Source organism: Chiloscyllium plagiosum, chromosome 11, assembly GCF_004010195.1.
Source record: "Chiloscyllium plagiosum isolate BGI_BamShark_2017 chromosome 11, ASM401019v2, whole genome shotgun sequence".
Lineage (NCBI taxonomy): Eukaryota > Metazoa > Chordata > Chondrichthyes > Orectolobiformes > Hemiscylliidae > Chiloscyllium > Chiloscyllium plagiosum.
The window spans coordinates 11,694,677-11,716,717 of NC_057720.1; the positions used below are offsets into that span (position 1 = coordinate 11,694,677).

At 44.4% G+C, this 22,041-nt stretch overlaps 1 protein-coding gene across 1 annotated transcript in view; it reads right to left on the reverse strand.

Moving 5' to 3' along the window:
• The window catches only part of pigk (phosphatidylinositol glycan anchor biosynthesis, class K), a 117,929-nt gene that overhangs the window by 90,252 nt on the left and 5,636 nt on the right, over positions 1–22,041 (reverse strand). Inside the window, exons 2-8 of the mRNA XM_043698684.1 lie at positions 21,444–21,497; positions 17,451–17,542; positions 13,845–13,980; positions 12,674–12,785; positions 5,930–6,026; positions 2,259–2,376; positions 840–950 (exon numbers count right to left, since the gene is read on the reverse strand). Of these exons, the coding sequence (XP_043554619.1) occupies positions 840–950; positions 2,259–2,376; positions 5,930–6,026; positions 12,674–12,785; positions 13,845–13,980; positions 17,451–17,542; positions 21,444–21,497 (720 nt within the window). The remainder of the gene's footprint in view (positions 1–839; positions 951–2,258; positions 2,377–5,929; positions 6,027–12,673; positions 12,786–13,844; positions 13,981–17,450; positions 17,543–21,443; positions 21,498–22,041) is intronic.

Sequence of the window (22,041 nt, forward strand, 5' to 3'; positions counted from 1 at the left end):
GAGAGAAGGAGGTTGAGAGGTGACTTAATAGAGACATATAAGATAATCAGAGGGTTAGATAGGGTGGACAGGGAGAGCCTTTTTCCAAGTATGGTGACTGCAAGCACGAGAGGGCATAGCTTTAAATTGAGGGGTGATAGATATAGGACAGATGTCAGAGGTAGTTTCTTTTCTCAGAGAGGAGTAAGGGTATGGAATGCTTTGCCTGCAATGGTAGTAGATTCGCCGACTTTAAGTGCACTTAAGTCGTCATTGGACAAGCATATGGACGTACATGGAATAGTGTAGGTAAGATGGGCTTCAGATTGGTATGACAGGTCGGCGCAACATCGAGGGCCGAAGGGCCTGTACTGCGCTGTAATGTTCTATGTTCTATAGATACAGACCTTTCGGTCCAACACAAAACAGAAACTGCTGGAAAAGCTCAGCAGTCTGGAAGCATCTGTGGAAAGAAATCAGAGTTAATGTTTCTGGTCCGATGACACTTCCTCAGAACCCTTCAGTCCAACTCAACCGTGTCGACCAAATTTCCTAAACTAACCTAACCCCAGGACACAAGGAGAACTCCTCCATTTTATTCCAAATAATGCCCTGGGATTTCATAGGTCCATCCAAGAGGTCAAGTAGGTCCTTAACTTGACATCTCAACCCAAAGGTGGGGCCTCCAGCCCTCTCAGCACTGTATCCAAGTGTCGGCTGGATTACAGAGACAAGCTTCTGCAGCGGACCTTGGTCCCTGCAACATTCTGACTCAGAGACAACAGTGCAACTGACTCAGCCACAGCTAACTCCTTTAAAGGAATAATCCATGAGAATACCCCTGCATCAAGGCTACTCACCAGGTCGTTCATGTTATTCTGACTCGCTGGGTGAATATCTTCTAAAAACTCCAGGAGATAATAAGTGTATCTGTCCATCAGGTGGACCCCAATAGCGAGATCTGGCTGATGCTAACACAAAGGTGATAAAGTGTTAATAGATCATTGAGAAAACTGAGATTTGTATCAAGATGAAAGCCCTGTGACATACCTAGAGGTCAAACTTCACCAAAGAAAAATTCGTCTCACCTCAGGCTACAGCCCTCATGAACTAACCAGTCTCTGCTAACTATAACATCTTCCTTTAACAAACAGAGTGATGCTGAAGAATCTCAAAAGGTGTGGCAGCATTCATGGAGAGAGAGAAACTAAATTAACATTTCACATTCAGTACCACTCTCTTTCAGAACTCAAGAACATATTGGACTCAAAACACTCTTCACGGATGCTATCAGTCCTGCTGAGATTCTCTGTTTCAGACTTCCGACATCCGCGGTATTTTGGTTTATTCAAACATTTTCCTTTAATTAGCCAGCATTTATTGCCCATCCCCAACTTCCCCGGAGAAACTGTCTTCTTGGACCACTGTAGTCCTTGCCCTGAGACACCCTCAATGCTGTTTGGAAGGAAGAGAATTCCAGGATTTTGACCTAGCAACAGCGAAGGAACTGCAATAAAGTTCCAAGCCAGGACGGGGTGAGGGGCTTAGAGGAGATCTTGTTAAGTTGTAAAGGCCTTAGAAAGAGTAATGGATGTGGGCACAGTTATAACACTTACAAGTACATGAATAGGAAATGTTTGGAGGGATATGGCCAGGAGCAAGCAGGTGGGACTAGTTTAGTTTGGGATTATGTTCGGCATGGACTGGTTGGAACGAAGGGTCTGTATCCTGCTTTATGACACTATGACTTTATGACAAAGGGCTTCAGGTTATGAGGGGAGGTCTGAATAGTTAAGGCTGCTCTGCTTGTAACAGAGAAAGATAAGAAGCGATTGAACAGACGCTGCTGAGATGAGAGGTTTTGAGAGAGCAAATCCTGGAAGACATTCTCTTGCGCTGAGTGGGTGAACAACCAGAATGCAGAGATTTATAATCACTGATGAGAAATCTAGAGGGAAGATAAAGAGAAATGTTTTCACTCAGGGTTACTTGAGGTGTTGCAAGCTGCTTCTATTAATAGGAGTTGGACAGGCAGCTGAAGATGACAAATTCACAAAGTTATGGACAAAATGAGGAGGCGTGGGATGAAGCAGGACCGCTCTTTCGAGAGCCACCGCAAAGGTAAGGGGCTGAACAGCCTCTTTTCCTGTGCTGTCAGATTCTACGATGTCAGGAAGCAGGAGTCTCTGCCTTATCTCTGGTCAGGTCCACATTTTTCCAACGGCCCTGTTTCTACACAGTTATCATTAAGCATATACTGAACAGAGCTGGAAACTTACTGAGAGTGAGTCTTCCCCGATCTGACTGCTGGCCAGAGCCAGAATGTTTGGAGAGTAAAATTTCTCATACATGGAGGCCCCCTGGCAAGTGTCGATGATGAAAAGCAATTCATGGTACCTGGAGAAAGCAAACACTCATCAGTTTCCTTTCATTCGGAGCATCAAACAGGTCCCCGCAGTCTCCCCTTCCTCAGAGACCATCAAAGCAGGAAAGCAAATTGCCAGCAGTAATGAAAGAAGCTGCATTTATATAGCCAAAACCTCAAGACATCCAAAGAGCTTAACACCAGAGGTACTCTGGGAGAGAAATCGTTGGAAATATGACGACCAAACTGTCACACAGTAAGCTCCCACAAACAGCTGCAGTGCCATAAGATTTTTCACACCAACTTTAGGGAGCATCAATTTAACATTTTGTTCAAAAGACAGTGCCTTTGACATGGTAGCATTCCCTCAGTTTGAGTTTAAAACTGGACGTTTCATTGATGTTAGGAGACATGAAAATAATATACAAAAATAAAAATTGCCCAGAGGGCTAACAGAATGGGATGCTAACCTCAGACGGAGATCAAACCGTCAGTTACTCAGCAGCCTCAGGAATGCTGGTTATTCTGCCTTGTCCATTTCCTGCTTCCTAGTCAGCTGGTGCCTCCACCTCTCACACTCCTTCATGCACATTGCACAAACAGCACAGGCGGCACGGTGGCTCAGTGGTTAGCACTGCTGCCTCACAGTACCAGAGACCCGGGTTCGATTCCAGCCTCAGGCAACTGTCTGTGTGGAGTTTGCACATTCTCCCCATGTCTGCGTGGGTTTCCTCCGGGTGCTCCGGTTTCCTCCCACAGTCCAAAGATGTGCAGTTCAGGTGAATTGGACATGCTAAATTGCCCGTAGTGTTAGATGCGTTAGTCAGAGGGAAATGGGTCTGGGTAGGTTACTCTTCGGAGGGTCAGTGTGGACTTGTTGGGCCAAAAGGCCTGTTTCCACTCTGTGGGGAATCTAATCTTAAACCTTGGGTTCATGATAATCTCCGTTGCCACGCTCCTGTTTATACACCAAGATGTTCAGCCACTTACATTTCAGGTGCTTAGGGAGGCAACAGCCTAATGGTGTTATCGCTGGACTGTTAACCTGTGAATCCTGCCATGACAGATGGTGGAATGTGAATTCAATAAAAATCTGGAATTCAGAGTCTATTGTCAATTGTCAGGAAAGCCCCAGCTCATTATTAATGACCAGACCTGAAACTGTCATCCTGACCTGGTCTGGTCTACATGTGACTCCAGACCCACGGCAACATGTTAGACTCTCAACTGCCCTCTGGGCAATTAGGGACAGGCAATAAATGCTGCCTGGCCAGCAGCGCCCACACGCTGTGAATTAAGTTCTCTTAAAAATTCTCTTAAAAATGAGTGCAGTAATCTTGCTGACTGAGGGGGCGTCATTCATCTCCTGCTCCTTCTGCTCCAGGTTGGGCGGGACATTCGGGAACTTCGATGCTAGCTCTTTAGTTTGAGTCACAAGGGCAGAGATTCAAGTCACACTCCAGAGGCCTGAGCAGAAAAGTCCAGACTGGCAGCCCACAGCAATACTGAGGGAGGGTTGCCCTGCTGGAGGCGGCAACCTTTGGATGACACATCAAAACTATGCCCCACCTGCTCTTCTCAGATGGAACATACAATCCCTTGACAAACTACAATGAAATAGATATGGGGTCACTGTCAAACTGCAATTTGTGGGAAATTGCTGTGACTGTTTTCCTACATTACAAATGGCTATTTTGCAAAAGTAACATGCTTTGGGAAGTTCGGAGGTCACGAAAGGCACTACATAAATGCAGGCTTTAATTTCATGCTGCATTGAAGTGTCAGTCTGCATTAGGCACTCAGGTTTCTGCATAAGATGAACATGCAAATTTCTGACTCAGTGGTAATAATGCCATCACAGAGCCAAGCTGATCTACTGTACACACATTCAGGCTGAATTTAGCCAGAGTAATTTCGGTTTTCTTTGGTGTCTGAACTACAAGTATTTTCTAAGAAGCTAATGCCCCAGATCAGACACTTGCAGCAGAAAGTCACTTTCGCAGGTTGTAGAGGTTGAGAAATCACAGCCTGAAGCCCACCTTTGTCTTTAACCTAAATGGATGGGAAGCAGACACTTGAAGCTGTGAGCTCTCCCAAAGCACTTGCCCGATCAGGAACTAGCTCTGTATCTAAGTGCCACTGTCAATTTTCACCGGTTTTTTCTTTAAGTTCAAAATTCCAATTCATTAATTGATCACAGATTGGAGGGAAACAAAAAATCATGCAGCAAGTTATTTGATTTAGTGGAGAAATGTCACAATTTTAAAATGGTCAGTCACCAACATGGTTTCACTCTGCGCACAGCTAATCAGCGCAGAAGAAACAAGGACAGGAACATAAATCTGGATTTTATTGAACATTTTGAATCATCCATTTCAACTCCAACATCTGGCCCAGAAGTTGTGGATTTGAGCGTAAATTCGAAGCTGACATTTTGTACAGCAATTAGAGCTACCAGATTGAATGTTAAAATAACGTTCAGGTTTTCCTGCACAAGTTTTGGCTCCTTTTGATTGCGATATTAAGAAAAGTTAAAAATTTGATCTTTTGTTAAGACTTAGCAATCGGTGCCACCATGCTCTATTGTCATACAAAAATGTAGATATTTAACTTAGTAATAAAATAACAATAACAGTGCTGAACAATTATTATCCTTCACAAATTTACTAACAGTACACATACAAACAAGGTGATCTCATTTGAAAGAAACAGGATTCTTAAGGGGCTTGGCAGGATAAATTCTGGGAGGATGTTTCCCCTCATGGGAGAGTCTAGGACCAGAGAGAACAGTCTCAGAATAAAGGGGTCAGTTTAAGACTGAAATGAGGAGGAATTTCTTCTTTCAGACGGTTGAGTGTCTTTGGAACTCCTTGCCACAGAGAGCTGTGGGAGCAGAGTTCCTGTGTATTTTTAAGGCTAAGTCAGAAGTCACAACATCAGGTTATAGTCCAACAGGTTATTTGAAATCACAAGCTTTCGGAGCGCTGACCCAAGGTAACCTGATGAAGGAGTAGTGCTCCGAAAGCTTGTGATTTCAAATAAACCTGTTGGACTATAACCTGGTGACATGTGACTTCTGACCTTGTCTACCCCAGTTCAACACCAGCACCCCCATCATACTTAAGGCTGAGATAGACAGATTCTTGATTAGTTGAAGAATCAACGGTTACAGGGAAAAGGCAGGAAAGTGAATATGATGAATGTCAATCACCCTGAATGATTGAACTGAATAGCGGAGCAGGCTCAAGGAGCCAAATGGCCTACTCCTGCTCCTATTCCTTGGGGTCTTATGGATGAAACGATGTTCTTTTTAAACCGTAGGTTCTAACTGCTTTTTGCCAGAAGAAAGAGTGCACAGTATGCAGAAGATCTCACAGCAGACAGCAGCAGCTACATGAACAGATGTGAGAGACAATTAATAGCTTTCTGCTAAATCAACTGACGAAGGCACAGAATAATGGGCTATGTGCCTGCACTCGCTCCAGGAGCTCTACCTGCAAGCACCATTGCCTCTAGGGCTGTCCGACTGTGAATCATTCCAGCCTGAAACAGTGAACTAAGACAGCAGTGTGCTCAATCCTTTACCTTCGCTTTTGCCACATCTGCTCGAAGGCATCGCCAAGTTCAATATTTGTAATTTCCTCAGAATCCTGGAATTTCAGGAAACCATTGCCTCCGTGTCCTTTAATTTAATGAAAAAAAAATCATAGGCAAACAAATGATATGATGCACCTGCAAACAGGCCCTTGTGTTTAAGTCAGAAAACTGAGAACAAATCTAACGTTAGGAAAATCAAATTGCAGCACCCATCATGGTGTGTCCAGATGAGACATTACACTACAATTGGTCTACTTGTTCATGTTTATTCTGATTATAAGAAGATGGTGGCATAGTGGCAATGTCACTGGATTGATAATCCAGATGTTAACACCCTAAAGACACAAGGGGAGGCAATGGCCTAGTGACACTGTCGCTGGTCTGTTAATCCTGAGACTCAGAAAATGCTTTTGGGAACCTGGGTTCAAATCCTGCTAAGGCACATAGAGTCATAGAAATGTACAGCATGGAAACAGACCCTTCAGTCCAACCTGTCCATGCCGACCAGATATCCCAATCCAATCTAGTCCCACCTGCCAGCACCCGGCCCATATCCCTCCAAACCCTTCCTTTTAATATACCCATCCAGATGCCTTTTAAATGTTGTAATTGTACCAGTCTCCACCACATCCTCTGGCAGATAATTCTATACACGGTGGATGATATTCAGTAAAAAAAATCTGGAATTAAGTCTAATGATAATTAACAAACCATTGCCGATTGTCAGAAAAACCCATCTGGTTCACTAATGTCCTTGCAGGAAGGAAACTGTCATCGTTAACTAGTATGGCCTACATGTGAGTCCAGACCCACAGCAATGTTATAACTGGTCTTTAAAAGTTAGCCACGAAAGACCTAAAGAGAGAGCTAAGAACAGCCAGAATGGGACATGAGAAGTCATTGGCGAATAGGATCAAGGAATCCCCTAATGCATTCTAAAGGTTTTTCAGGAATAAAAGAACGACTAGACTAAGATTAGGGCCAATGAAGGATAGTACTGGGAAGTTGTGCATGGGTCTGAAGAGACAGGGGAAGCACTAAATGAACATTTTTTGTCTGTATTCACAATAGAAAAAGATAATGTGGTCAGGGAGAATACGGAGATACAGGCAACGAGACTAGATGGGATTGAAGTTCACAAGGAGCAGGTGTTAATAATTCTTGAAAGTGTAAAAATAGGTTAGTCCCCTGGGCCAGATGGGATTTATCCTAGGATTCTCTTGAAAGCAGGGAGGAGATTGCAGAGCCTTTGGCTTTGATCTTAATGCCGTCATTATCTACAGGAACAGTGCCAGAAGACTGAAGGATAGCAAATGTTGTTCCCTTGTTCAAGAAGGGGAGTAGAGCTAACCCTGGTAATTATAGACCTGTGAGCCTTACTTTGGTTGTGGGTAAAGTGTTAGAAAGAATTATTACAGATAGGATTTATAACCATTTAGAGAGGAATAAGTTGATTTGGGATAGTCAACACGGTTTTGTGAAGGGTAGGTCATGCCTCACAAACTTTATTGAGCTCTTTGAGATGGTGACAAAACAGATGGATGAGGGTAAAGCAGTTGATATGCTGTACATTGATTTCAATAACGCATTTGATAGGCTATTGCACAAAATACAGAGGCATGGGCTTGAGGGTGATTTAGCAGTTTGAATCAGAAATTGGCTTGCTGAAAGAAGACAGAGAGCGGTGGTTGATGGGAAATATTCATCCTGGAGTTCAGTTAGTAGTGGTGTACCGCAAGGATCCATTTTAGGTCCACTGTTGTTCGTCATTTTTATAAATGACCTGGATGGGTTAGTAAATTTGTGGATGACACTAAGGTCGGGAGAGTTGTGGATAGTGATGAAGAATTTTGTAGGTTACAGAGAGACATAAATAAGTTGCAGAGCTGGGCTGAGAGGTGACAAATGGAGTTTAATGCGGAAAGATGTGAGGTGGTTCACTTTGGAAGGAGTAACAGGAATGCAGAGTACTGCGCTAATGGTAAGACTCTTAGTAGTATAGATGAGCAGAGAGATCTCAGTGCCTCACAGATCCTTGAAAGTTGCCTTGGTTGATAAAGTTGTTAAGAAGGCATACAGTGTGTTAGCTTTTATTGGTAGAGGGATTGAGTTTTGGAACCATGAGGTCATGCTGCAGCTGTACAAAACTCTGGTGCTGCCGCACTCGGAGTATTGTGTACAGTTCTGGTCACCGCATTATAAGAAGGATGTGGAAGCTTTGGAAAGGGTGCAGAGGAGATTTATCAGGATGTTACCTGGTATGGAGGGAAGATCTTACGAGGAAAGGCTGAGGGACTTGAGATTGTTTTCGTTAGAGAGAGGAAGGTTGAGAGGTGACTTAATTGAGACAAATAAGATAATCAGAGGGTTAGAGACGGTGGACAGTGAGAGCCTTTTTTCCTCAGATGGCGATAGCTAGCATAAGGGGACATAGCTTTAAATTGAGGGGTGACAGATATAGGACAAATATCAGAGGTAGTTTCTATACTCAGAGAATAGTAGGGGTGTGGAAGACACTGCCTGCAAAAGTAGTAAACTCACCAACTTTAAGGGCATTTAAATGGTCATTGGATAGGCATATGGACAAGAATGGAATAGTGCAGGTCAGATAGGCTTCAGATTGGTTTCACAGGTCGGTGCAACATCGAGGGCTGAAGGGTCTGTACTATGCTGTAATGTTCTGTGTTCTAATGTTTACCTGATGAAGGAGCAGCACTCCAAAAACCTGTGATTTCAAATAAACCTGTTGGACTATAACCTGGTGTTGTGTGACTTCCGACAGTTAGGGATGGGCAATAAATACTGGCCTAGCCAGTGAAAACCTCATCCTGTGAATGAATTACAAAACAAAAGGCTCAGGTCTTACCATGGCAGCTGGCGAAACTTTGATTCAATTCATAAGTCAGGAATTTAAAACTAGTCTCAATGATGGTGACCGTCATAATCGCAAACCGTCATAAAAAACTCACCTGCTTCACTCCTATCCTTGAGAAAAGGAAATCTACCCAATCCCAACCCAGTCTGGCTGACATGTGACTTCAGACACATAGTAATGCGGTTGACAGCCCTCTGAAATGACCTGTGGTACTCACACTGGGGACCGGCAACAAATACTGGCAGTATCCCCATCCCATGAAAGAATTTTGTTTTTTTAAAATGATGACATTGAAAATTTAATGGGAAGGCATTCCCAAGAATAAACAAACACAGAGATTGCTATGAGCAGCCCAGCAGGTCTGGCAGGATCTCTGCAGAAAAAAACAGAGTTAACATTTTGAGTCCTGGGACCCGTCTTCAGAACTCTGAACAGGACCTGCAACATTAACTCTGCTTTCTCTCTACGAATGCTGTCAGACCTGCTGAGTGGCCCATAGCAATCTTGATTTTTGTTTGTTTCAGATCTCCTGCATCCACAATTCTTGGTTTGATTTTAGGTATATATGGGAAGTGGTCACAGCTGACAAGACCAGCATGTTCTCCATCCATCAAGGGGAGTTAAAAATCAACCAAGTTGCTATGGGCTTGGGGTCACATTTAGGTCAAACCAGGGAGACACAAAGTCATAGAGATATACAGCATGGAAACAGGTCCTTCAGTCTAACTCATCAATGCCGATCAAACATCCTAACCTAATCTAGTCCCACTTACCAGCACTTGGCCCATATTCCTTCAAACCCTTCCTGATATATACCTGCCCAGATGCCTTTTAAATGTCGTAATTGCATCAGTGTCCACAACTTCCTCTGGCAGCTCATTCTACATAGGCACCATCCTCTGCGTGAAAAAGTTGCCCCTTTGGTCCCTTTTATGTCTTTCCCCTCTCACCCTGAACCTATGCCCTCTAATTTGGGACTCTGCCCCCATCCCAGGGAAAAGACTTTGTCTACTTATCTTATCCATGCCCCTCATGATTTTATAAACCTCTATAAGGTCACCCCTCAGCCTCCAACGCTCCAGGGAAAACAGCCCCAGTCTATTCAGCCTCTCCCTACAGCTCAAATCCTGACAACATGACAGATTTCCATTTTTGATGGATGTTGGCTGACCACATGGATTTTTATGATAATCGACGATAATTTCTTGCTTACATGACCAGCTCTAAATTTTAGATTTTTTAAATTAAAAACTAATTTAAATTCCACCAGCTGCAAGGGTGGGATTTGAACCCATGCCCTCAAAACATTAGTCTGGGCCTCTGCATTACTGCTCCAGCCTCTTTACCATTATGGCACCATCTTCACAGTGGTGTTAGCATTCAGAAGGATGATCATGTTTGCTCATTACATGCATCATCTAAGATCTGGCAACAATTATCTTTTATTTCATATTTTCATCAGTTCATAGTAAAACAATTCCTCCAGGTTTCTTAAAAAATCTGCAATCAGAAGTGTTTAACTATCAATCACAGCCCGACGAGACTGTATTAAGTGGGCCAGTGTATGGTCCAGCCATACCATGAAAGACATCAAAACAGAAGATGAATTTATGTAGCGCCTTTCAAAAATACCATGGAGCCCTGAGGTTTTACAGCCAATAGAGCACTTTTTGGGTGTAGTCACTGTTGGTAACAAAGGAAACTCAACAGTTAATCTACACATAGCAAGCACACACAAATAACAATCAGATAATGACTGGATATTCTGTTTTAGGCTTTAGGGACAAATCTTGGCCAAGAAACAGAGCGGAACCTCCACTCCAAGCAGCACCTTGGGATCTTTAGCTTGGACCTTCAAAGTAAGAGAGGGTTAACATCTTATCCAAAAGGCAGGGTTTTTGACAGTGCGACACTCCCTCACTATTGCAATGAAGTCAGCCTTGAATTTGTATTCAAAAGCCACTGGAGGTAGGCAACTGCAGTCCTCACTTTCTCCATCTTAGATGGAAGCTCCAAAATGTTTGTAACAGTCAGAGTCCAGACACTGGTTCAGCATTCTTACACTGTGGACTATCTTGGTGTCCTCCACACTTAGCACCTATCTCTTCACATGGTGGAAGGTGAGTCTTTAAAGAGGCATGGTTTGGTCTATGCAATACCATACCCCTGTGCAATGACAGAAAATTCCTCGATTATAAGTAACCAAGAATGACCCAAAAGAGTGGCATGCTGGCTCAGTGGTTAGCGCTACTGCCTCACAGCTCCAGGGACCCAAGTTCAATTTTGCACATTCTCCCAGTATCTGCGTGGGTTTCCTCTGGGTGCTCCGGTTTCCTCCCACAGTCACAAAGATATACAGTTTAAGTGGCCATGGGAAATGCAGAATTACAGGGACCAGATATCGACTGAGTCTAGGGGCCTGCTCTTCAGAGAGTTGGTGTGGGCTGAATGACTTGCTTCCATGCTGTAGGTATTCTATGATTCTAAAAATGGTAGGTTATAGAAGGTATCAAGGATCCGAGCAAAACTCATGTCGATGGGTATCAAGGGGAAAACTCTCCAATGACTGGACTCACGCTGAGCAGAAAGGAAGGTGGTCGTGGTTATTGGAGGTCAGTCTTTTCAGCCCCAGGACATCTCTGCAAGAGTTCCTCAGTATAATGGCTAGGCCACCCATTTTCAGCAATTTCATCAATGGGCTTCCCTCTATCATAAGGTCATGGGTAGAGTGTTTGCTCACGATGACACAATATTCAGCACCCTTTGCAACTCCTCAGCTACTGAAGCAGTCAATGTCACAATGCAGCACATCCTGGACAATACTGGGCTGATCAGTGGCACACAGCATTCACATTCACACAATGTCAAGCAATGACCATCTCCAACAAGAGGCAATCTAACTAATGCTCTTGATATTCGATGGCATTAGCACCACTGAATCACCCACCACCGACATCCTAGTCAAGTACTCACTCTCTCCATCACCAACACTCACTGACAGTGGCACGTACCATCTACAAAATGGACTGCAGGAACTCACCAAGGCTTCTTCCAAACCCACGACCACTGCTCCATAGAAGGACAGACAGCAGATATTTGGGAACACCATCAGCTGCAGGTTACCCTCCAGGCCACTCATCATCCGGACTTGGAAAAACACCACTATTACTTCAGTGTCACTGGATCAAAGTCCTGGAACTCAATCTCCAAAAGCACCTATTCCACATGGGCCACAGCAGCTCAAGAAAGCAGCTCACGCCTTCTCAAGAACCAATAGAGATGGGCGCCATTGATGCGCACATTCCTTGAACGAATAAAAAGCTGAGCATAACTATGGCTTGTTAGTACAGACAGGGGAAAAGCACTGAATGCACTGTGGACTGAACGAATCACTTCTGGACAGTGTCGGCTCAGTTGGTCACATCCCTTAGAATGCTGCAATATCAAGTCCCATTCCAGGGATTTGAATGCAAAACTCGAAGTCAGCAACTCTGGTGCAGAACTATGAAGTGGCCCGTTATCAAAGCTACTGGCTTTACGTGAAGATGGCTCTTTAAGGTAGCTGTAAAAAAATATCCCATAGCATGGTTTGAAAACAAGAGATAGGTCATTCCTGGGATCCTGCCAAAATGCTTTTTCCTAAATCTGAACCACCGAGTGAGACTGTAAGGCCATTATCAGATTGCTGAATGTGGTGCAAATTGGCAACATGTTTCCTACACCATGATCACACTTCAAAAGTACTTCAGCAGTTGTAAATTGGTTTGAGAATTCTGCAGATGTTGAACTCTGCTTTCTTTCTTGCTGGTGCAATGTTTAGAAAGCCCTCCACCCACCCCCTCAACCTTCATTCCTACCCGTCATGTAGATGAGAACGTTACTCCTGTCATCTGAAAGCAGGCGCTTGGATCGGGGAGTGCTGGGAGGGAGCCGGCCTGTCAGCACCCGTAAGAAGTTTTCAACAGTGACCTGAGAAGAAAGCAGAAATAACTGAAACCCAGTTCTCCCCAGAGTCCTGGCCCATATCCCTCCTTCAAACCAACATGGGGTGGCACGGTTGCTCAGTGATTAGCACTTCTGCCTCACAGTGCCCGAGACCCAAATTCAATTCTAGTTTTGGGTGACTATGCAAACTCCACACAGACATTATACCTGTGTTTGTATGGGTTTCCTCTGAGTGCTCAAGTTTCCTCCCACAGTCCAAAGATGTGCAAGTAAGGTGAATTTGTCATGCTAAATTGTCCATGGCATTCATGGATGTGCACGTTAGGCAGATTAACCATGCTAAAATTGTCCATGGTGCTCATGGATGTGCACATTAGGTGGATTGACTATGCTAAATTGCCCATGGCGTTCACGGATGTGCACATTAGGTGAATTGGTCATGCTAAATTGTCCATGGTGCTCATGGATGTGCACATTAGGTAGATTGACCATGCTAAATTGCCCATGGCGTTCATGGATGTGCACATTAGGTGAATTGGTCATGCTAAATTGTCCATGGCGTTCATGGATGTGCACATTAGGTAGATTGACCATGCTAAATTGTCCATGGTGCTCATGGATGTGCACATTAGGTAGAATGACTATGCTAAATTGCCCATGGTTGTGCACGTTAGGGTGGTTTACAGGAATAGGATAGGTACTGGGTCTGGGTGGTATGCCATTCAGAGGGTCAGTGTATACTCGATGGACCGAATGGCCTGTTTCCACACTGTAGGGATCCTATGATATCAGCAGTAAAGTAGACCATGATTTGTCACATTCACAATTTGAGAGACCAGGGTGCTGCTGTGATGGGGGTTATTTACAAAAGATGTTCATCTGGTGATCAGCCCTGAGCAGAGGAAGCCTAACTGAAAGGAATGGAGTGAATTCCCCAAATGTATTTTATACAGAGGCCCAATCAGATTCCAACCTAGGTCCCAAAGGACAGTATCCATCCCACCAAGTTCCATAAATGAAACAGTTGCTCAATAAAGCTCAAAAAAGTGTGGAAATTTTCACTCCAGCAAAGAGCTCCCTGACCTCGTAGCCGCGGTAGTCAACTTCAACATTGTCCCCATAGACATTCAGCTCCATGTTCTTGTGACTGAAGATAGTGGCAGGCTTGGGGTTTCGTGGGTTACACGCCATGTCATCAGCAAGCATCAGCACAATGTGACTGGGAGATTGAGAAAAAATAGTTACCGTCAGTTCCTGAGATCAATTTACAGCAATTTGGACTCATTTACAGTCGACATATACAACAGGAACATCTGAGAGATAGATTTTTCTGTGTCACTGGAGAATTGTCTGCCACAGAAAATGGTTGAGGCGAAACACAATGTTTTCAAGGGGGAGTAAGACATAGCTCTCAGGGCTGAAGGGATCAAAGGATGACGGAAGTTGAGAAGAATCAAGGGGATCTCAGGAACCTATAAAATTCTAATAGGAATAAACAGGAAAATGTTCCCGATGACCAGCACATCCAAAACCGGGGGGGGTCACAGGGTTAGAGTAGGACTGAGATGAGGAGAAGTTTCTTCACCCACAGAATGGTGGGCCTTTGGAATTGTCTGCACAGAAAGACGAGGCCAAAACTTTAAATGCTTTCAAGAAGGATTTAGGTATAGCTCTCAGAGCTAAAGGAATCAAAGAGTGTGAGGAGAAAGCAGGGATATGGGCACTGAGTTAGACGATCAGCCACGAATGGTGGGGCAGGTTCGAAGTGCTGAATAAGCTACTCCTGTTCCTGTTTACTATGTTTCTGGCATTGAGTGAACATGCAGAAACATTATTAAGACGAGAATTGAAGGGTATGCTCACATTTTCTATCAAGGCACGCACATGAAGCAATGGTTATTTTGAGAGAGACTGTAGCACCCACATGAACCAAATCCTTCAGGGGAGAGATGGAGAGGAACTCAAAAGGGAGAAGACAGGATTAAAACTGACTTGGTTAAAAAAAATTTTGAAAGAAGTTAGATTTATTTCATGCTTTAACGCATCTCACAAGAGATCAATGAATGAATTAATTAATTTTACCGCCACGTGGACTGAAATGAGTACAGTGAAAATTATACTGTCGTCGCATTATAGCGCCATCTTAGGTACTAAGATCAACTTCTTAGGAAATAAAAAAAATTGGAAAAGTAAAGAAATACTGGAGTACAAGTAGTGCACCTACAAGGATTCCGGTTCACACTAGCTCATTATTGCAGCACATGTTCAAACACCCAGTCCATTGTGACTTGAGCTCAAAGTTTAGGTCAGTAAATTAGTACTGCATCTTTCAGAGAACATGTTAAACTGAATCCATTTAGAAGGATGGTGCCAGGGTTGGAGGGTGTGAGCTATAGGAAGATGCTGAATAGGCTGGGGTTATTTTCCCTGGAGCATCAGAGGCTGAGGGGTGACCTTATAGACATTTTTAAAATTATGGATAGGGAGAACACCCAAGGTCTTTTCCCCAGGGCAAGGGAATCCAGAACTACAGGACATGGGTTTAAGGTGAGAGGGGAAAGGCTTAAAAGGGACCAAGGGGCAACGTTTTCACAGAGAGGGTGGTGTATGCATGGAATGAGCTGCCAGAGGAAGTGGAGGAGGCTGGTACAATTACATTTAAAGAGCATCTGCGTGGGTACATGAATAGGAAGGGTTTAGAGGGATATGGGCCAAATGCTGACAAAAAAGTCTAGATTAATTAAGGATATCTGATAAACATGGACAAGTTGGACCAAAGGATCTTTTTCCGTGTTGTACAGCTCTATGACTCTTTTACACAGACGTTAAAAATCCCATGGTACAGTTTCAGAGAGGTCTTCTCCTTGGTTCCCTGCTTATTATACATCCCTCAACCAAAATGACAGTAACAGATTATCTGCTTGTATATCTCTGATTTTCTGAGCTTGCTATGTGCAAACCAAGAGCCTTGCTTCATATATTATAGCAGTGGACAGGCTTCAAACCTACTTCATTGATGAGTTTTGAGGAGATTTGAAGCTCAGGTTGAGGTTCTGGATGTAGGTTTGCTCGCGAGCTGGATGGTTCATTTTCAGACGTTTCATCACCATACTAGGCCGCATCATCAGTGAGCCTCCAGATGAAGCATTGGTGGCATTGCCCGCTTTCTATTTAGTGTTTAGGTTTCCTTGGGTCGGTGATGTCATTTCCTCTGGTGACATTATTTCCTGTTCTTTTTCTCAGGGGATGGTAAATGGGATACAAGGCAATGTTGATAGAGTTCCACTTGGAATGTCATGCTTCTAGGAATTCTCGTTGTCTCTGTTTGACTTGTCCTACAATTGATGTGTTATCCCAGTCGAAGTGGTGTCCTTCCTCATCTGTATGAAAGGAAACTAGTGATAGAGGGTCATGTCTTTTTGTGGCTAGTTGATGTTCATGTATCCTGGTGGCTAGTTTTCTGCCTGGTTGTCCAATGTAGTGCTTTTACAGTTCTTGCAAGGTATTTTGTAGATGACATTAGTTTTGCTTGTTGTCTGTATAGGGTCCTTCAAGGTCATTAGCTGCTGTTTTAGTGTGTTGGTGGGTTTACGGGCTACGATGATGCCAAGAGGTCTAGACTACTCAGACTTTTGGCATCATGGTAGCCCACAAACAGCAAACCTACATCCAGAACCTCAACCTGAGCTACAAATCTTCTCCAAACTCAGTGAAGCTCTGTAGAAGATGTGATAAAGAGAGAAATTAGACAGAGCTGTAAATACACTGCGCTACCCACTATTGCTGTTTATCTTGTTTCTGTTTACTAATCAGATTTGCTTGGATTCGGAGGAAAGAATGAATTTGCACTAATATAGTGCCTTTAGGCACTTCTGGATATCCCAAAATGGCATTGCAATCAATGAAGTAGTGGATGTAGGTTTGCTTGCTGAGCTGGAAAGTTCGTTTTCAGACGTTTCGTCACCATACTGGGTAACATCATCAGTGAGCCTCCGGATGAAGCACTGGTGGCATGGCCCGCTTTCTATTTGTGTTTAGGTTTCCTTGGGTTGGTGATGTCATTTCCTGTGGTGGCATCATTTTCTGTGGTGATGTCATCATTTTCTGTGGTGATGTCATTTCCGATTCTTTCTCTCAGGGGGTGATAAATGCGATCCAAGTCAATGTGATGGTTGATAGAGTTCCGGTTAGAATGCCAACCTTCTAGGAATTCTCGTGTGTGTCTCTGTTTGGCTTGTCCTCGGTTGGATGTGTTGTCCCAGTCGAAGTGGTGTCCATCCTCATATGTATGAAAAGATACTAGTGACAGAGGGTCAAGTCTTTTCGTGGCTTGTTGATGTTCATGTATCCTGGTGGCGAGTTTTCTGTCTGTTTGCCCAATGTAGTGCTTTTACAGTTCTTGCAAGGTATTTTGTAGATGACATTAGTTTTGCTTGTTGTCATTTCCAATGCTGGTGATGTCATTTCCTGTTCTGTTTCTCACAGAGAAATAATGGGAAATGACATCACCAACCCAAGGAAACCTAAACACATAAATAGAAAACAGGCCATAATACCATTGTTTCACCAGATGCTCACTGATGATGTTACCTACTGTGGTGACAAAACATCTGAAAACGAACCTTCCAGCTCAGCGAGCAAATTTACATCCAGGCTTCACTAAGGCAAGCAGCGCATGAAATTCCTTACCTGTCTGGGATTCCCAGTCTCTTGACACTCCTATAAATTGACAGTGTATTGGCAACATGGCGATAGTTGAACCAGAATCGGGATGTGCACACCTGAGGTGCAAAAAGAAAACAGAACAATTAACAGCACAACACAGATACCCAGCCAGATCTGACAAGGGGCAAAATCGTATTGCAGCAAATTCCTCTCAGAGTCAAATTACCACCAAGAGATTTACAGCATGGGATGTTGCAAATAACAGCTGGATGAAGCATCCTAATCAGGTTATTGTCCAGTGTTCGAACATTTCTTTAATCAATACCTCTCCCCACATCAGGGATTCAGAAGCTGACTCTGAGCCAGTATATAGGCAGCTTTACACCTCAGGTTGCTAGATAACACCTGAACTGCAAACACTTAACACAGCAATATAAAGGGAGCTTAATGCCTCCTCAGACTATCCCCTCACCAGAATGAATAGGACTGGAAAGAGACATTTCCTTTTCATCAAACCATTATGGTTGAATAGACAGGAGGTCAGATAACCCTCCAATCTCCAGTATTAGCATGTCATCTCATTCAACAACCTGCATTCATATAACACCTTGACCACAATAAAATGTTGTTAAGCTTTACAAAGAGGTAGCAAACAACATTTGACATCAAGACATGCATAAGACAGATATTGCTCCATTCACAGGATGCCAGTATCAATGAGAAGGCCAGGGATTATTCCCAATCCCTGACAGTGCTTGAGGATGCAGTGGTCAGCCGCCTTTGTGAAGAGCTGCAGCCCATGTGCTAAGTACACAGAGGGAATCCCAGGCTTTTCACCATGCGATAGGTACAGAAAGGTGACAGAGGTTATTCTGCTGTAACACGCGTTCCGTCAGCATGATTTGGCTGTAACGCAATTGACAAATTGTGGACATTGTTTGGATAACATGAACTTTCTACTAGTGATCTTCTACAGCCCGATTTTCTATAGAAGTTTCCCAATTTTCTTTAGCGTGGTGTTGAAGAGGAACGCAACTGTTGCATTAGAGCAGAACACCCTGTACAGTTAGAAGGGTTGAGAGTGTGGCTCTGGAAAAGCGCAGCAGGTCAGGCAACATCCGAGGAGCAGGAGAATCAACGTTTCAGGCATAAGCCCTTCATCAGGAATGAGGCTTGTGGGTTGAGGCTGAGAGATAAATGGGAGGGAGGTGGGGTTGGCAGGAAGTAGCTGGGAAAGTGATAGGTGGATAAAGGTGAAGTAGAAGGTGATAGGTCAGAGGGGGCAGTGATGGATGGGTCCGGAGGGCAGTGCCGAGTTGGAGGCTTGGGACTGGGATAATGTGGGGGGAGGGGAAATGAGGAAGTTGTTGAAATCCACATTTATCCCGTGTCGTTGCAGGGTCCCAAGGCGGAATATGAGGCATTCTTCCTCCAGGCGTCAGGTGGCAATGGTTTGGCAGTGGACGAGGCCCAGAACTGCATATCTTTGACCTAATGGGAGGGGAAGCTGAAGTGTTCGGCCACAAGGTGGTGAGGTTGATGAGTGCAGGTGTCCCAGAGATGTTCTCTGAAATGATCCACAAGAAGGCGTCCTGTCTCCCCGATGTAGAGGAGACCACACCAGGTGCAATGGATGCAGTTGATGAATTGGTAGAGGTGAGGTGCCAGAAGACTGGAGGTTGGTTAACATGGTGCCACTGTTTAAGAAGGGTGGTCAGGACAACCCAGGGAACTATAGACCAGTGAGCCTGCCCTCGCTGGTGGGCAAGTTGTTGGAGGGAATCCTGAGGGACAGGATGTACATGTATTTGGAAAGGTGAGGACTGATTAGGGATAGTCAACATGGCCTTGTGCTTGAGAAATCATATCTCACAAACTTGATTGAGTTTTTTGAAGAAGTAACAAAGAGGATTGATGAGGGCAGAGCGGTAGATGTGATCTATATGGACTTCAGTAAGGCATTCAACAAGGTTCCCCATGGGAGACGGATGAGCAAGGTTAGATCTCACGGAATATAGGGAGAACTAGCCATTTGGATACAGAATTGGCTCAAAGGTAGAAGACAGAGGGTAGTGGTGGAGGGTTGTTTTTCAGACTGGAGGCCTGTGACCAGTGGAGTGCCACAAGGATCGGTGCTGGGCCCTCTACTTTTTGTCATTTACATAAATGATTTGGATGTGAGCATAAGAGGTACAGTTAGTAAGTTTGCAGATGACACCAAAATTGGAGGTGTAGTGGACAGTGAAGAGGGTTACCTCAGATTACAACAGGATCTTGACCAGATGGGCCAATGGGCTGAGAAGTGGCAGATGGAGTTTATTTCAGATAAATGCGAGGTGCTGCATTTTGGGAAAGCAAATCTTAGCAGGACTTACACAGTTAATGGTAAGGTCCTAGGGAGTGTTGCTGAACAAGGAGACTTTGGAGTGCAGGTTCAGAGCTCCAAAGACTGAGGGGTGACCTTATAGAGGTTTACAAAATTATGAGGGGCATGGATAGGATAAATAGACAAAGTCGTTTCCCTGGGGTTGGGAAGTCCAGAACTAGAGGACATAGGTTTTGGGTGAGAGGGGAAAGATATAAAAGAGACCTAAGGGGCAACTTTTTCACACAGAGGATAGTACGTGTATGGAATGAGCTGCGCGAGGATATGGTGGAGGCTGGTACAATTGCAACATTTAAGAGGCATTTGGATGAGTATATGAATAGGACGGGATTGGAGGGATATGGGCCGGGTGCTGGCAGGTGGGACTAGATTGGGTTGGACCGAAGGGTCAGTTTCCATGCTGTATATCTCTATGATTCTATGAGGTACAGGTAAATTTCTGATAGATGTGGAAGGATCCTTTGGGGCCTTGGATGGAGCGGAGTGAAGTGGTGTGGGCGCAGGTTTTGCACTTCCTGTAGTGGCAGGGAAAGCTGCCAGGAGTGGAGTGTTGGCTGGTGGGGGGTGTGGACCTGATGAGGGAGTCGCGGAGGGAATGGTCTTTTCAGAACGCTGATAGGGGTGGGGAGGGAAATATATCCTTGGTGGTGGGGTCCATTTGGAGGTAGCGGAAGTGGCGGAGGATGATGCGATGTATGCGGAGGTTGTTGGGGTGGAAGGTGACGACCAGGGAGTTCTGTCCTTGTTGCGTTAGGAGGGGTGCATAAAGTGGTGCATAAAGTGGAGGAGATACACTGGAGGGCATCGTCAACCACGTGGGAAGGGAAGTTGCAATCATGGAAGGAGGCAGTCATCTGTGACTTTAAGGTGGAATTGGTCATCCTGGTAACAAATACAGCAGAGGCAGAGGAATTGGGAATTTGGATTTCAACAGCTTCCTCATTTCCCCTCTCCCCACATTATCCCAGTTCCAAGCCTCCAACTCAGCACCACCCTCCGGACCCGTCCATCATTGTCCTCTCTGGCTTCCTCATTTCCCCTCTCCCCACATTATCCCAGTTCCAAGCCTCCAACTCAGCACCACCCTCCGGACCCGTCCATCATTGTCCCCTCTGACCTATCACCTGCTCCATCACCTTCATCTACTTATCACTTTCCCAGCTACCTGCCCCCACAAACCCACTCCCCTCCCATTTATCTCTCAGCCCCGACCCACAAGCCTCATTCCTAATGAAGGAATTATGGTCGAAACGTCGATTCTCCTGCTCCTCGGATGCTGCTTGACCTGCTGTGTTTTTCCAGCACCACACTCTCGACTCTGATCTCCAGCATCTGTAGTCCTCACTTTCTCCCTGTACCATTATAAGTCAAGATGGTGTAGGGCTTGGAGAGACATTTGCAGGTTGCAGTGTTTGGCAGGAGCAAGAAACTGGAGATGTATAAAAGGCCAGAATTGGAAGAGTACAGAGTTATCAAGGAGCTGCAAGGTTGCAGGATGTTGCAGACATGAACAGGAGGCAACTTCAATCACGCACTTTGAGAAATTTGGAATCAAACTCAAGGCTGTCAAGCTATTAGGACACGCACTATCGACACTGCTGAGAATTTTCCAATAGCTTATCAAATCTCACCAGCACAGCCCAATTGTTCGTGTGACCGCTTCTCAAGAACTGCTTTACTCGAGTCTGTATGATCAAAAGAAAAGTTATTCAGAATTCAATTCCAAACTGAAAGCTGAACAGTGCTTGCAATTTTTTTGCTTCTGTTTATCTTTGTAATTGTTTCTCACAATCAAATATGCATATTTAAACAACATCATTTAAAACCTCAGAAGTTATTTTCATTTAGGTTTCAGAGGAGCCTGAAGTGTACAGTTCAGTGATTCCCCAGAAAGTGAAGAACAGGCTGCACTGAGAAGGTTTCAGTATTTTGTCTCAGATGTTTAGCTTCGTGAGCAAGACTCTACTGGAAGCATCAGGCTATTCAACAGTAGAGGGATTGTAGGAGTGAAGAGATAGCAACAGACACTTTTACTGCATCTCCTGTACACTGGGCACAGGCAGACAGAGAGGTTAGTACACACACAGGTACAAAGAGACAGACAGATGTGCCTGCGTGCACACATAGAGACAGTAAAATACATAGTGACATTCTGGTGATATCACTGGACTCGCAAACAATAGTCCCAGGTTAATGCTTTGGGGGTGTGAGTTCAGATCCCACAATGAC